At 47.7% G+C, this 16,584-nt stretch overlaps 1 protein-coding gene across 1 annotated transcript in view; it reads left to right on the forward strand.

Annotated features, from left to right (window-relative positions):
- The window catches only part of LOC129711062 (phospholipid-transporting ATPase ABCA1-like), a 136,899-nt gene that overhangs the window by 11,648 nt on the left and 108,667 nt on the right, over positions 1 to 16,584 (forward strand). The window contains exons 2-4 of the mRNA XM_055658424.1: positions 11,201 to 11,306; positions 12,309 to 12,402; positions 16,077 to 16,218. Of these exons, the coding sequence (XP_055514399.1) occupies positions 11,241 to 11,306; positions 12,309 to 12,402; positions 16,077 to 16,218 (302 nt within the window). The 5' untranslated portion in view covers positions 11,201 to 11,240. The remainder of the gene's footprint in view (positions 1 to 11,200; positions 11,307 to 12,308; positions 12,403 to 16,076; positions 16,219 to 16,584) is intronic.

A 16,584-nucleotide genomic window follows, 5' to 3' on the forward strand; every position in this document is an offset into this window, starting at 1 on the left:
TACCTTGATGCATGCGGTAGTAAAGAAACCGTTGCACCATACTCTGTTAACGCACATCACCAGGCTAGCCGTACATTCATAGTTCTTCCAGTGTGAATCATGGTGAGCAGAGCATTGGACAGGGGTGAAAAGGGAATATTTTCAACATGTTGAAAATTCAGCGGCGACCAGAAAAAGGTGCGACTCTTTGGGTGACTACTCACGACCATACAGGCGTCATGACGCTGGTGCAGGTGCCAGTTTACAGATAAAAGACACAAAGTGGTGGACAAAGTGGTGTGTCATGATGCCTGTATGGCCGTGAGCGGTCGCCCAAAGAGTCGTACCTTTTTCTGGTCGCCGCTGGATTTTCAACATGTTGAAACTTTTCAGCAACATGCTGTGACTATGACGGGTGCCGGCAAGTCGCCGAATAAAACATGGGACAGGCCCAGAAAAGAGTCCAGAGGCTTTCTATGCATTGGTACCACAGCTCGCACAAGGCCCTAAATCTGTGGCAAAATGGCTGGTCTGATTGACCAATTATTTTTTGCAAACTCCTCCCAGCCTGGGCCGCCTTTAATTGCTAACCCGTCTTTCTGCTGAATCGTATGTTTTTCCTGCCTGCTGTTATTAGTAAGAAGGAGGATTAAAGGAGGGCATCATTAACGTGCTCCACGTGTAGTTCATGAACCAACCGAGTTTTTATCAGTTTTTTTTTCCCCCCCCCCCCTCAAAAGTCCTGGATCTGTGAGGTGCTGGTGGATCTAGTTGGTCATTTGGTAGGTTGCAGGAAATATTTAAACATCTCCGACGGTATGGAGAGACGGAGTCGCCACTCGCTTGCAAGTGTTGTGGCTGGTGGCTCGTGTAGTGGGTGGGGTAGGAAACAATTTCATGGAGGCATGGGCGTAAATCCTGGGTGGAGGACGGGGGGGTGGGTGGGGAGGGAGCTGTCCCCCCCCCCCCCCCCCCCCCCCCCCCCCCCCAGTTTTGAGAGGTGGGGACAATCTCCCCCCCCCCCATGTTTTGTGAAACCTCCGAAGTCGAGTCGCAGCCGCAAGGCCGCCACGGCCTCCGAAGTCAGCCAGCTCCATGATAGTAAGTCCACAGGCTCAGCGACTGGAGCCATCGAGGTCGATTCCAGTTGGAAGTCGCCTCCTAGAATCTAGCAGTCCCGGGACTGGCTGCAGTTCTCAGGTCGCGAAAACTAATTGGGGGAAAAAAAATACGCCTGCGGGCCGGATCCGGCCCGTGGTCCGTAAGTTGCCGGCCCCTGTGCTAGATGTCAAGCCTCATTGTGTCCCCCATGTTTTAAAAGCGTTTCCCACCCATGCATGGATGTCCCAGATTGCTCTCTCTAACCCAGCCTTTTTTTGGCCATGCCCCACCTAATCGCCTCTAAAATCCTGATGCCCCCCCCCATGTGGTGATACATAATTCTTATCATTTAAAAAGTGAACTCCGTTTCAGCTGAAGAAGCTTAAAACGCCAATACCTTGGTTGTAATAACTACACAATAAAGACCCTTTTTACCCCCAAAAAATTATTTACTCAAAATAACATCTGAAACATAAACTACATATGTTTACCTGATGGAAAATCCTAAAAAATAAAAATCGAAAATTTGGACCCAGACCTCCTCAGTCGCGCTCAAATTGCCCCCCTGTGGGGCGTACGCCCCACGTTGGGAACCACTGCTCTAACCCCTCCCCTGTGTGAATGACATTGTATCACAGAGCCAACACTTCAGGCAAGTAAGGTTAAAAATATAGTTAGCAGTGAGTGTTGTGAGTTTTTGCACCGTCTGCTCTAAACCCAGACTGGCCTTGGTTACACCTGCCTTATAATCTTTGGGCTGCGAAATGCCACTTTCTTTCCCCTTGGATCTGTGCCAGGCTAAGAGCCAAATCTCAGCACCTCCCTGTTACATTAGCAAGCAAGTGTTTTATTTATATCCTTGCCTGCAAATGATGGAGAGCGACTCTATGGCAGAACCCCAAGTGATTTCAACTGCAGACCTTTTTATAGAGGGGTCGGACATAAGATAATCAAGAGAATCTGCTTTTGTTATCGGGAGGCTGTTATTTACCTCCATCAATTGGCGATGCAGGGCTAGGTGCAGTCACGGTGGTGCAGAGGTAGAGTTGTTGTCGTGCAGTGAATGCAGCGCCAGAGACCCGGGTTCGATCCCGACTGCGGGTGCTGTCTGTGCAGAGCTTGCACGTTCTCCCCGTGACCGCCGTGGGTTTTCTCCGGGATCTTCGGTTTCCTCCCATGCTCCAAAGACATACAGGTGTGTAACTGGCTTGGTAAATGTAAAAATTGTCATGTTGAACATTTCCGGCGGCCTGCTGAGACTATGATTGGTGCCAGCAAGTAGCTGAAAAAAAATCACGCAAGTGGGACAGGCCCTTTAAACAGAACAAATCTGTGACTAGGAGGTTTAAGATCACCTCGGAGTGAGTCCTCTGCACTTTGATTATTGTTCTTGGGATCCGGGTGTGATAACGTGGATACAATGTTCTGATTTCCTTGTTGTCACACCAGATGTCCACCACTTTGTGTCTTTTATCTGTAAACTGGCACCTGCAGTTCATTATTTCTACACTGTACAGCTGCCATGTTGCTTTATTGTCCTCTCCCCATCAAATGTAAGAGTCGTAGATTGGTAGAGCATGGATACAGGCCCTTCGGCCCAACATGCCAGCATATCCCTGCTGCAAAAGTCCCACCTGCCCACGTTTGGTCCCTATCCCTCCAAACCTGTCCTATCGTTGTACCTGCCGAACTGTTTCTTAAAGGAGTCCCTACCTCAACTACCTCCTCTGGCAGCTTGTTCCATACACCCACCACCCTTTGTGTGAAAAAGTTACCCCTCAGATTCCTATTAAATCTTTTCCCGTTCACCTTGAATTCATGTCCTCTGGTCCTCGATTGCACTAGCCTGGGCAAGAGACTCTGTGTATCTACCCGATCTATTCCTCTCGGTATTTAATACCTCCATAAGATCACCCCTCATCCTCCTGCTCCCCAAGGAATAGAGTCCCAGCCTACTCGACCAATCCCTATAGCTCAGACCCTCGAGTCCTGGCAACACCCTCGTCGATCCTCTCTGTACCCTTTCCAGTTTAATAGCTGAAGTAAGCAGGCCCGTGCGTAATTCATGAATTAGATATGTGCTGAAATAAACTGTTTCCCGCCTATGACATTGTGGCAAAGACTTCATCAACGGAGAGGCCAAACTAAATCGCCGCCTGCTTTAGTTACTCGCGTGGATGTCAAATCACCACGTCATTCGTGAAAGTCAGTAAAGAAAACTAATGCATTTGAATCAAGAATTAACAGATGTTTAAGAAAGAACTGCAGATGCTGGAAAAATCTTAGGTCGACAAACGCTGGAGAAACTCAGCGGACGAGGCCGACTCTGGCGCCACCAGTCAGTCCCAACGCTACACTTGGCACAATGCTGCATTAATGCCAAAGGGCAGTTTCTCATCTTCCCAATAACTGTCTCATTAATTCTCACAACACTCTACCCTCAGCAGAAGAAACTCTCCGACGAAAGGGCTTCAAGAGATGCAACCAGGGAAGAAATGCTGCTCCTCAGCTCTGACCACATCCCGTCGGCTAAAAAAAAATAAAAACCTGCTACACTGAACGTGCAGAAAGCAAACAAATGATCTGTTCAATCTTAGGTAGAAAAAAATGCTGGAGAAACTCAGCGGGTGAGACAGCATCTATGGAGCGAAGGAATAGGTGACGTTTCGGGTCGAGACCTATCTTCAAGTCACTGGATGGATTTAAGAGAGAGTTAGATAGAGCTCTAGGGGCTAGTGGAGTCAAGGGATATGGGGAGAAGGCAGGCACGGGTTATTGATAGGGGACGATCAGCCATGATCACAATAAATGGCGGTGCTGGCTCGAAGGGCTGAATGGCCTCCTCCTGCACCTATTTTCTATGTTTCTATGTTTCAGTCTGAAGAAGGGTCTCGACCCGAAACGTCACCTATTCCTTCGCTCCATATATGCTGTCTCACCCGCTGAGTTTCTCCAGCATTTTTGTCTACCTAAGATTGAACAGATCATTTGTTTGCTTTCTGCACGTTCAGTGTAGCAGGTTTTTATTTTTTTTTAGCTGACGGGATGTGGTCAGAGCTGACGAGCAGCATTTCTTCCCGGTTGCATCTCTTGAAGCCCTTTCGTCGAGAGAGTTTCTTCTGCTGAGGGTAGAGTGTTGTGAGAATTAATGAGACAGTTATTGTGAAGATGAGAAACTGCCCTTGGCATTAATGCAGCATTGTGCCAAGTGTAGCGTTGAGACTGACTGGTGGCGCCAGAGTCGGTCCGTGGGAATTGAGGGCAGACACCGCACTGCTGACAGGAACAAAATGCTGGAGCAGCTCAGTGGGACAGGCAGCATCCCTGGAGAAAAAGGATGAGTGACGATTCGGGCCGGGATCCTCCTTCATCCACTGAGCCGCTGAGTTACTGCGGCACGTTGTGTCTATGTGCAGGATGCAGGTGCGGAAAACCCGGGGGGGTCCAGAGGGGACACATCCCCCCCTATGTTTTGAGAGGTGGGGGGGGACATCCCCCCCCCCCCCCCCCCCCCCCCCATCCCCCCCAGTTTTTGTGATCCCGATTTTAAAATAGCCGTTTTTAGCGCTGGATTGAGCCTCCGAAGCCTCGCGCGTGTGTGAGAGTGTGCGCATGCGCCCGTGGCCGCCAAAACATTGTGTCACCCGTCCCCTCCATGTTTTGATAGCGAGTTCCGTTCTTGGTAGGAAGCAACTGCAGACGCTGGTTTAAACCGAAGGTAGACACAAAATGCTGGAGTAACTCAGCGGGACAGGCAGCATCTCTGGTGAGGATTGGGTGATGACGTTTCGGGTCGTTCCCCCGTATGGGCCTGACCCACTTGCGTGACTTTTTCGGCGACTGCCGGCACCCGCCATGGTAGCTCGCTGAAAAATGTCAACATGTTGAAAATTCGGCGGTGGCCAGAAAGATGCTACGACTCTTTGGGCGACTGAGGAGACAACTCACGACCATACAGGGGACAGCCCAGGCCCCAGGCTGCTGCAGGGCCTACAGCTGCCCACTCCGCCATCGAGGCACTGCTCCCGCTCCAGGCTGCTTACCTGCCCTCTGCCTGACTCCATCCACGACGGGCGGGCTCCTGTTCAGCGGTCTGCGGGAGGTGAGCTGGACCCTGGGAGCATTAGCTTCCCCTGTCTCCTGAATTGAAGCTATTGCCTCCCTCACTACCAGGGCCCACTAAAGCCCCCAGTGGCAGGAGCTGGTCTTCTCTTTTCTCTTTCGAAGTGTTCCCTCTCTCACTCCCTCAGTTCTCCAGACCAGGCCACAGCTGTAGACAGCACACTTCTTCGATCGGAGGCCAAAGCCTTGGGCCCCAGGGGCCAGTAATGTTTGTTGTTGATGGATTTTGCAACAATGGTGGAACATCCTGTGGGGCCTCACTGCATTTTATAGCCCACTATTACACTTTTTTTTTGAAAATCCCTGCTCTGACTTTCTGGAAATGAACAAGGATTTGCTATTGGTGAAGAATGTTTTTTGCCAGAATACCCTAATTTAACGGGGAATTGAAACATAGAAAATAGGTGCAGGAGTAGGCTATTCGGCCCTTCTTGCCTGCACCGCCATTCGATATGATCATGGCTGATCATCCAACTCAATATCCTGTACCTGCCTTCTCTCCATACCCCCGATCCCTTTAGCCACAAGGGCCACATCTAACTCCCTCTTAAATATAGCCAATGAACTGTGGCCTCAACTACCTTCTGTGGCAGAGAATTCCAGAGATTCACCACTCTCTGTGTGAAAAATGTTTTCCTCATCTCGGTCCTAAAAGATTTCCCCCTTATCCTTAAACTGTGACCCCTTTGGATACATTGGACACATCTTTGCAAAGTATGACGTAATTTGATTATAGTCGGGTATTTTGCACTGCTAGTTTGACAGCTGAGTGATGTCTTCCAGTAATATAATGTTGATGACTTTATAAGATGTGCGGGCCAGCTTTGGATGTGGTAATAAACTGAGTGGAAAGTGCCCATTATGCTTGTATGAAATATGCTCACTGCTGCTGTTCCAGTGCAGTTGCTGCTGCCAAGTGTCCCGCTGGTTTATTTATTTTGTTCAATTGTTTCATTTCGATCTTGAAGTGAGGTTCTTCATCTTTAGGATTCAATTTATCTTCGAGATACAGCGTGGAAACGGGCCCTTTGGCCCGCTGAGCCCATGCCGACCAGCAATCACCCGCAGACTAGTTCCATCCTACACACTGGAGAATCCAATTAACCTATAAACCTGCATGCCTTTGGAGTGTGGGAGGAAACCGGAGCACCCGGAGAAAACCCACGCAGTCACAGGGGCAACGAACAAATTCCGTGCAAGCAGTACCCGTAGTCAGGAATGAAGTCTGGTCTCTGGGGCTATGAGACAGCAACTCTACCACAGTGTGTACCCCTATAAATTTCTCCGATATATCTTCCCATATTTTTATTCCCAAGAATAATCTTTCTGCCGTGTGTTTCCTAACTGAGGGTGGCGCGGTAGAGACCCGGGTTCGATCCCGACTACGGGTGCTGTCGGTGCAGAGTTTGTACGTTCTCCCCGTGACCTGCGTGGGTTTTCTCCAAGATCTTCGGTTTCCTCCCACGCTCCACAAAGAAGTACAGGTTTGTAGGTTAATTGGCTTGGTGTAAATGTAAAAAAATGTCCCTAGTGGTATCGGATAGTGTTAATGTGCGGGGATCGCTGGTCAGAGTGGACCTGGTGGGTCGAAAGGGCCTGTTTCCGTGCCGTATCTCTAAACTAAACTGGCTTTCTCCACTATTCACTTGAGACCTCGCACATCCTTGTATTTAGAAAAGCATTTTACTGGTGTATATAAAGAGGTTTTTCCTCCTTTGCTGAGTGCGCAGCTTAAGCACTTATACATTTAATGTTACATGAAGCAGTCTGTACAATGAATAGAGATTTCTGATCATGTTTGAGATCGCACATCTTGGAGCTTAGTTGTGATGTCTCTAACACCCTGACACCCTCCCAGCTCTGCTGTAAAATCATTCACTGAGATTTAAAACGTTTTTTACAGATGCCATGCAGAAACGGGCCCCTCGATCCGAGCCTGCTCAACCTCTCCCCATAGCCTAGGCCCTTGAGTCCTGGCAACATCCTCACAAATCTTTTCTGCATCTTTTCAGGTGTTGTGTTTCCCTTGTGTTCAGTGTAAATCTATTCAACACTGAAGCTGTGAAATATTTTCAGAGTGAAGCTCCCAGTCACCACCAGCCAGGGAAGTCCCAGCACCCAGACCTTCATCTCTGCTCTTTGCATTTTTCTCAACCATGATGAGATTCAAACTGCCACCATTGCCGTTTGGTGCATTAAATCCATTATTGTTCCTTTCTTCGAGGTACAGCGCGAAAACAGGCTCTTCGGCCCAAAGTCCATGGCACGCCCGAGCTACACTAGTCCCACCTCTCATCATTTGGTCCATATCCCTCCAAACATGTCCTATCCATGTACCTGTCTAACTATTTCTTAAATGTTGGGATAGTCCCAGCCTCAACTATCTCCTCTAGCAGCTTGTTCCACACACCCACCACCCTCAGATGCCTATTAAATCTTTTCACCCATCACCTTAAACCAATGTCCTCTGGTCCTCGATTCACCTACTCTGTGCATCTACCCGATCTATTCCTCTCGTGATTTTATACACCTCTATAAGATCACCCCTCATCCTCCTGCGCTCCAAGGAATAAGAGTCCCAGCCTACTCAACCTCGCCTTACAGCTCAGACCCTCTAGTCCTGGCAACATCCTCGTAGACATTCTCGCAACATCATTTCCATCCAACACATTTTATTCTGATCTTCAATTTCCGCCTGCAGTACATTTACCAACTGCAATAAATCTTCAAATGAAGGAGTCCCATCTTATTAAGTCTGTTTGAATAACGTTGGTGTGAACCAATAGACAATGGGTGCAGGAGAGTAGGCCATTTGGCCCTACGAGCCAGCACCGCCATTCAATGTGATCATGGCTGATCATCCCCAACCAGTACCCCGTTCCTGCCTTCTCCCCATATCCCCTGACTCCACTATTTTTAAGCCCTATCTAGCTCTCTCTTGAAAGCATCCAGAAAACCTGCCTCCACTGCCCTTTGAGGCAGAGAATCCCGCAGACTCAACACTCTCTGTTCTAAATAGCTTACTCCTTATTCTTAAACTGTGGCCCCTGGATTTTTCAGCATTTTTCGATCATTGTTTCTCTGTTCCTATTTTCCATGGCTCTTTTGCTGTAATATTCGGCTGTGTGACATTCAATATTTTGTATCCTCCAGAAGAATCAGTTAACGATGCCAATTTCTTTACACACTAGAGACTTGAGCTTCTCCAGTCTTTCCTCTTTCACTTGACTGGGATCATTCTTTGCCCTTGTTTGTGTTCTCTTTCCATCCTTCCTTGTCACATGGTGACCCAGCATCTCCCATTGGTTTCCTTTCCTCAGGATGTGGATAATATTGGCAGGGTTGAAATTCCAGCTTACGACCAAGTCCCCTTCAGAAAGGTGTTGGGCCTTCTAATGGACACTCGGGTTTAAAGGGTTAAGGGCCAGTCCCACGAACATGCGACCTGCATGTGGCAAGCTCGACCTAAAGGGCCGGTCCCACCAGCATACGCCTGCATGCGGCAAGCACGACCTAACGTGCTTGCTTGAGTCATACGGCATGCGGCAAGTGCGACCCCACTAGAAGCAGGAGCTGCACGGAGGTAGAGTGAGTGACAAAGCGTCGAGGCGCTGCGTACGGTGTCGAGACGGCTGCGGGCCGGCAGGCCGTTGCCGCGTGGAATTTTTAGATGCGGTCAGTTTTTCAGAGCCACGCGCGATGTCGGGACCAGCTCCGCACAACTCCATATACGGCTCCGGCGATCGAAGTGAGACCGGCCCCGCGAGGCCGTACGGCTCAAGCGACCATGTTAGGTTGCGCTTGCCGCATGCAGTCGCATGCTGGTGAGACCGGCCCTTTAGGTCGTGCTTGCCGCATGCAGTCGCATGCTGGTGAGACCGGCCCTTTAGGTCGCGCATGCCACATGGAGTCGCTGCTCGTGGGACAGGCCCTTAACGTTATAAACCACATTAGTACAATCTGTTGTCATGACTGTTGACGTCACGCTGTGTGTTTACACTTTTTTTTAAGCTTGGGTTTTAAGTCTGGTAATTCTAGTTAAAATGTTTTACTTGTGGCTGGCGCAGTGGCACAGCGTTGGAGTTGCTGCCTTACAGTAAAACCCAGGTTCGATCCTGACTATGGGTGCTGTCTGTACGGAGTTTGTACGTTCACCCCGTGACCGCGTGGGTTTCCTCCGGGTGTCGGTTCGGTTTCCTCCCACGCTCCAAATGTGTGCAATTTTGCAGGTGAATTGCCGTTGGTAAAATTGTAAGATGTCCGTAGTGTGTGGGATAGTGCTAGTGTGTGGAGTTGTCGCTGTCGATTCGGTGGGCCAGTTTCCATGCCGCATCTCCAAAGTCTAAAGCATTGGTAAAATATCTGAGTGTGAAAGTGCTTTCATGATGTGAAAGAATATTTTGGCAGTTTCCAAATGTTAGCGGGAGAGAGAAAGAAGCCATTGCAAGCTGTTCTTCAAGATGTGTTCCCCCATTTCAGGAAAACAAAAGTTGTCTTAATGAATAGACTCCTGTTCTCTTTTTTTTCTGCATTGCTCAGTAAACCGATTGTGACCAGCGATTAAAACTATTTCATGGGGCAAAAAAGTTCAGACAAGTTGTGAATAGTGTTGCTCTAACTCTGGATTTTAGCATGTATAAGCAACCGAATCTTTTGTGTGTATTTTTGTCATTCCCTCTTAAGATTGACTGTTCGGTAGAAGTATAACAACATGGCTACAGCCAAGTCACAGTTGCAGACACTGTGTGCAAACCCCTTGTGTTCTCGGGTCCAATGTAAAGGGCCTGTCCCACTACATTCCAAAATCCTGGGGCGCCGCGCGCGACCGCTCATCACTGCCTACGTCACTGCGCGCCGTGACGCGTAAATCACGCGCAAATGACGCCCAAGTGGGACAGGCCCTTTAGTCTTTGTGGAGAGATCTCCAGGGCTCTCAGAAGTAAGACTGAAGTTTTAGTTTAGAGATACAGCGCGGAAACGGACCCTTCGGCCCACTGAGTCCGTGCCGGCCAGCAATCGCCTATACACTAGTTCTATCCTACACACTAGGGACAAATTACAGAAGCCAATTAACCTACAAACCTGTATGTCTTTGGAATATGGGAGGAAACCAGGGCACCCTGAGAAAACCCACGCTGTCACTGGGAGACGACAGTGTCTTTAGTTATTCAAACATGTAGACCACTTCCTCACACGTGGCTCTCTCTCTGGCATCTTGTCAGTCCCTATTGTGTACTAGTAGGTAAAGGAAATTCACATGTGTAGGAAGGATGTTTGATGTGGCTCTTGTGGGTAAAGGGATCAGGGGATATGGAGAGAAGGCAGGTACAGGATACTGTGTTGGATGATCAGCCATGATCGTATTGAATGGCGGTGCAGGCTCGAAGGGCCAAATGGCCTACTCCTGCACCTACTTTCTATGTTTCTATGTTTCTAACTGCAGATACTGGCTTAAACCCAACATAGACACAAAATGCTGGAGCAACTCGGGCAGGCAGCATCTCTGTCGCTGCCTGTCCCGCTGAGTTACTCCGGCATTTACGTGACCATTGTGTGGGGTTTCCAGAAGTCTGAGGTAATCTGTATATCAAACAAATGAATGACAATTGAACCAACTATTGCACGAGGTTCTTTACCGCAGCAGGGATCAGTGCCCTTGGAGAAGAGAAAATTAAATGAAAACTAAAGGTAGACAAAAATGCTGGAGAAACTTGTCAGGTGAGGCAGCATCTATGGAGCGAAGGAATAGGTGACGTTTCGGGTTGAGACCGGAAACGTCACCTATTCCCTCGCTCCATAGATGCTGCCTCACCCGCCGAGTTCCTCCTGCATTTTTGTCTACCTGCGATTTTTCCAGCATCTGCAGTTCTTTCTTAAACAAATGAAAACTAAATGTCACTGTGCTCCATATCAGCTACTGTTCAGGTGTATAATCTGATGTAGTGTTGCTGCAGGCCGTGTCTTGAAGTAAGCAATCTTTGTCTCTGTTCAAGCACAGGTCACCTCTGTTTCCCCAATGCAAAATACTCAGGACCAACATGAGCTACTGGGTCCATCTCAGACTCCTCCTCTGGAAGAATCTCACCTTCAGGAAACGACAAACTGTAAGTTGCATATCTACTCAACTCGCTTGGTTAGTCTGAAGAAGGGTTTCGGCCCTAAACGTTGCCTATTTCCTTTGCTCCATAGATGCTGCTGCACCCGCTGAGTTTCTCCAACACTTTTGTCTCCCTTAATCACTTGGTTCTTGCTCTTTTTGGCCTGTATTGAGATATCCTGTGCTTCCACTTTGAAGTGCGTCATCGCAGTAGAAAGATTTTCACGTAATGCTGTTTCAATGAATGGGCTTCCCAAAGGTTTGGCCTTTTGACCACCTCCCGAGGATGTAAATGCTGAGGCTCGATAAGGTGCTATTAAGGCCGCATTTGGAATATTGTGAGCAGCTTTGGGCCTCGTCTCTGAGGAATGATGCGCTGGCTCTGGAGAGGGTCTAGGGGAGGTTTACAGGAATGATCCCAGGAATGAGTATGATTATGATGAGCGTTTGACGGCACTGGGCCTGTACTCGCTGGAATTTAGAAGAATGAAGGGGGGCCTCATTGAAACATACAGAATAGTGAATGGCCTGGATTGAGTGGATGTGGAGAGGATGTTTCCACTAGTTGGAGAGTCTAGGACTAGAGTTCACAGCCTCAGAATTAAAGGATGCTTTTTTAGGAAGGAGTTGAGGAGAAATTTCTTCAGTCAGTGGGTGGTGAATCTGTGGAATTCTTTGCCACTGAAGGCTTTGGAGGTCAAGTCGGTGAATATTTTTAAGGCGTAGATAGATAGATTCTTGATTAGTACAGGTGTCAGAGGTTATGGAGAGAAGGCAGGAGAATGGGGTTGAGAGGGAAAGATAGATCAGCCATGATTAAATGGCGGAGTAGACTTGATGGGCCGAATGACCTAATTCTGCTCCTACCACTTATGTACAGGTTACATCACTGTTGATGTGTTTCGGAGCATCGAGAGGTGTATTTTTTTTATCAATCAATGCACGCAACCTGTGTTAAAACCTGTACAAACCTGTAATTTTTTTTTTTTCTGTGTTCATTGTTTTTCAGATTCAGCTGGTTATTGAGCTTTTATGGCCCCTCTTTCTGTTCTTTATATTAATCTCAGTCCGTCAATCCCATCCACCATTTGAGCAACATGAATGTAAGTAACACACAGCCACTTGTGAGAATGTTTTTTTCCCCCTCGATTCTCTTACTGTACTTTCACCACATGGTTTCCATCCTCGCTTGTAGACACGGACACTTATTGGAGTATAATTCTGCAGAGGTTAAATTTCACTTGGATATGGACACCACACATGCCCTGTGAAATGTCTAAGTTGCCATTCTTAATAAATAAGCTTGTGATTTTTATTTTCAATGGGATACTTAACCATGGAGTAGGGGAAGAGATCAAAGAGTCTGGAAACAGGCCCAATTTGCCCACGTCCCATCTACACTAGTCCCACCTGCCTGCGTTTGGCCCATATCCCTCCAGACCTATCCATGTACCTGTCTAAATGTTTCTGAAACATTGCGATTGTACCTGCCACAACTACCTCCTCCACCCGTGAAAATGTTACCCCTCAGGCTCCTATTAAATCTTTCTCCCCTCACCAAATAAAACCTGGCTCTATTTTTCCCCAACTCTGGGCAAGAGACTGTGTGTTTACCAGACCTATTCCCCACATGATTTTGTACACCTCTATAAGATCACCCCACATCCACCTACACTCCAAGGAATATGTTCCCAGTCTGCTCAACCTCTCCCAAGAGCTCAGGCCCTCGAGTCCTGGCAACATCCAGGTAAATCTTCTCTGTCCTAGCCTGCTCAACCTTTCCCTATAGCTCAGACCTAGCTGGGCAGCGGATTGAGTTTCCCAATCAAGATGAGCAGAAGCAATTGTTTGAACATTTGCCGCTTGCCGCTGGGTTCAGTCTTATGTCCCTACCTTCCCATCTCTCCATCCTGCTCCTCCCTACTCGACCACTAAAGGGTCTTCAGCCACTTCTGTCAAAAGGTTTCCCTTCACGAGATTGACCCCTGGGATGGCGGGAATGTCATGTGAATGACAATTGAACCAACTATTGCACGAGGTTCTTTACCGCAGCAGGGATCAGTGCCCTTGGAGAAGAGAAAATTAAATGAAAACTAAAGGTAGACAAAAATGCTGGAGAAACTTGTCGGGTGAGGCAGCATCTATGGAGCGAAGGAATAGGTGACGTTTCGGGTCGAGACCCGAAACGTCACCTATTCCTTCGCTCCACAGATGCTGCCTCACCCGCCGAGTTCCTCCTGCATCTTTGACTACCTGCGATTTTTCCAGCATCTGCAGTTCTTTCTTAAACAAATGAAAACTAAATGTTGAAAGATTGAAAAGACTAGGCTTGTATTCAATGGAGTTTAGAAGGATGAGGGGGCATCTTATAGAAACATATAAAATAATAAAAGGACTGGACAAGCTAGATGCATGTTAAAGTGCATAAGGATGTTTATATGGAAGTGACATATTGGTATATGTACATTATGCATGAGAATTTGGAGACTTTTGATGTATCTCTGTTCTGTCGATATATAGTGGGCAAAAAGTACAGAAGTATGAAAACGCCCATTTCCAGATTCGGGGACAGTTTCTTCCCAGTGTGGTTCAGGCAACTGAATCATTCTACCATCAACCAGAGAGCAGTCCTGAGCTAGTATCTACTTCGTTGGTGACCCTTGGACTTTCTTTGGATTGGACTTTATATCGCACTAAACATTATTCACGTTATTCCCTTTATCATTCATCTGCACGCTGTGGGCGGTTCGATTGTAATCACTTGGTTTTCCCAATGACTGGTTAGCACGTAACAAAAGCTTTTCACTCTGCCCCGGCACACGTGACGATAAACTAAATATCGACTGCAGCAGTGGCATTTGCTTTATGAAGTCAGTGACGTTGGTGCGGGCTGCCACACTGACCAGTGTTGCCCATAGCAATGGGTCTGGACGGCATGAGATAAGTTGATTGGGAGCAAGAGTGCTCTGCCTCACAGATGCCTTTGGCTGTCGGCCAGGGGTTGAGGACAAGTATCACTCTCTGTGTTATGCATTTCCAGCAGAAAGGGAAGGTTGCCTTGTGAACCAAACTTGTGGTTTTGAAGCTTTTCTCTCTGCTGGTTATTCCAGTTGACCATCTTCATGTGAGATTCACTTGGCACCATTCTAAACTTAAAAGGAATCTGTTTTTACTTTATCTTGGCAAGATGCTGCCATTAAGCCGCCTGAGCCAACTATCTGAATCCTCCTCCAGCAACCTTGTTTTGTTTTGGCTAACAATGTATATTTGGCTTTAGTTTGAAGATGCAGTGCAGAAACTGAACCTTTGGCCTACTGAATCTGGGCGGACCAATAATCCCCTGTGCACCAGTCTGAAGAAGGGTCTCGACTAGGGACTCTGTGCATCTACCCAATCTATCCCTCTCATTATCTTATTCACCTCTATAGCCATATGACAATTACAGCACGGAAAACAGGCCATCTCGGCCCTTCAAGTTCAAGTTCAAGTGAGTTTATTGTCATGTGTCCCTGTATAGGACAATGACATTCTTGCTTTGCTTAAGCACACAGAACATAGTAGGCATTTACTACAAAACAGATAAATGTGTCCATATACCATGATATAAATATATATATATACACACATGAATAAATAAACTGATAAAGTGCAAATAGCAGAAAGTGGTTATTAATAATCAGAGTTTTGTCCGAGCCAGGTTTAATAGCTGATGGTTGTGGGGAAGTAGCTATTCCTGAACCTAGTTGTTGCAGTCTGTGCCGAACACTTATTTATAAGACCACCCCTCACCCTCCTCCCCTCAGCGCTCCAAGGGATAGAGTCCCAGCCTATTCAACCTCTGCCTATAGCTCAGACCCTCTAGTCCTGGGAACATCCTCATAGCATAGTCCTGTAACCCTTTTATGGAGTGGAGAACCTGTCTTCAAGGATAATGCATGGGATGCGTTTCTAGTTCCAGACACCAGTCTACTTGGAAATACAAGGAAAAGCTGCTCGACTTCTCTGCTTATTCCTGTGAGCCGTTTCTTCACGTCAACAGTTAAACCTGCCAAATCATGCAAACATAGTGTTGTATTCACACTGTGTTTAAAGCTGGATGTTAATGACATTTATGTGTAGGAAGGAACTGCAGATGCTGGTTAAAACCAAAGATAGACACAAAATGCTGGAGTAACTCAGCGGGACCAGAACCAGGGGCCACACACTGTTTAAGAATAAGGAGTAAGCCATTTAGAACGAAGACGAGGAAACACTTTTTCTCACAGAGAGCAGTGAGTCTGTGGAATTCTCTGCCTCAGAGGGCGGTGGAGGCCATTTCTCTGGATACTTTCAAGAGAGAGCTAGATAGAACTCTTAAAGATAGCGGAGTCAGGGGATATGGGGAGAAGGCAGGAACGGGGTACTGATTGGGGATGATCAGCCATGATCACATTGAATGGCGGTGCTGGCTCGAAGGGCTGAATGGCCTACTCCTGCACCTATTGCCTATTGTCTATTGACGTTTCGGGTCGAGACCCTTGTTCAGGCAAGGTCAAGACCCAGTCTGAGGAAGGGTCTAGAACCAAAACGTCACCCATTGCTTCTCTCCAGAGATGCTGTCTGTCACGCTGAGTTACTCCAGCATTTTGTACTAATTCCATTTACCTTTTTAGTTTTCCCCATCCAAGTTAACTTGCAATGTATGTTCGAAATAGAAAACCTGATAGTCATGAGGGTTGAATAGAAAAAGTAGAAATGGCTTTATGTGAATTGACAGTTTGCTTGTTTCTCTTGACAGGCCATTTTCCAAACAAGGCGCTGCCCTCAGCAGGAACACTGCCATGGATACAGGGGATCATCTGTAACATTAATAATCCTTGCTTCCAGCACGCCACGCCAGGAGAAACTCCGGGGATTGTGGGCAATTTCAACCAGTCTATGTAAGCATTGATAATGTGCTCTGTTCTGACCAATTACCTGTGCCTGACCCGTGCAGAATAACAATCGAGGAACGCTGCTGAGCCACGCAACCAAACGAGGCCCATGTCCGTGGGAGGAGCTTGCGATCAAATAATGCACAGGTCTTGCTAAATTGATCTGGGGGATCAGGGGTAATGGGGCGAAGGCAGGAGAATGGGGTTGAGTGGGAAAGATAGATCAGCCGTGATTTCGTTCGGTGAGGTACAGCGCTGAAACAGGCCATCCGGGCCCACGCCGACCAGCGATCCCCGCACATGAACACTATCCTACACCAGCGGAAATTGGAGGAGCAGCACCTCGTATTCCGCTTGGGCAGTCTGCACCCT

This window comes from Leucoraja erinacea, chromosome 29 (genome assembly GCF_028641065.1).
Source record: "Leucoraja erinacea ecotype New England chromosome 29, Leri_hhj_1, whole genome shotgun sequence".
NCBI classification, from domain to species: Eukaryota; Metazoa; Chordata; class Chondrichthyes; order Rajiformes; family Rajidae; genus Leucoraja; species Leucoraja erinaceus.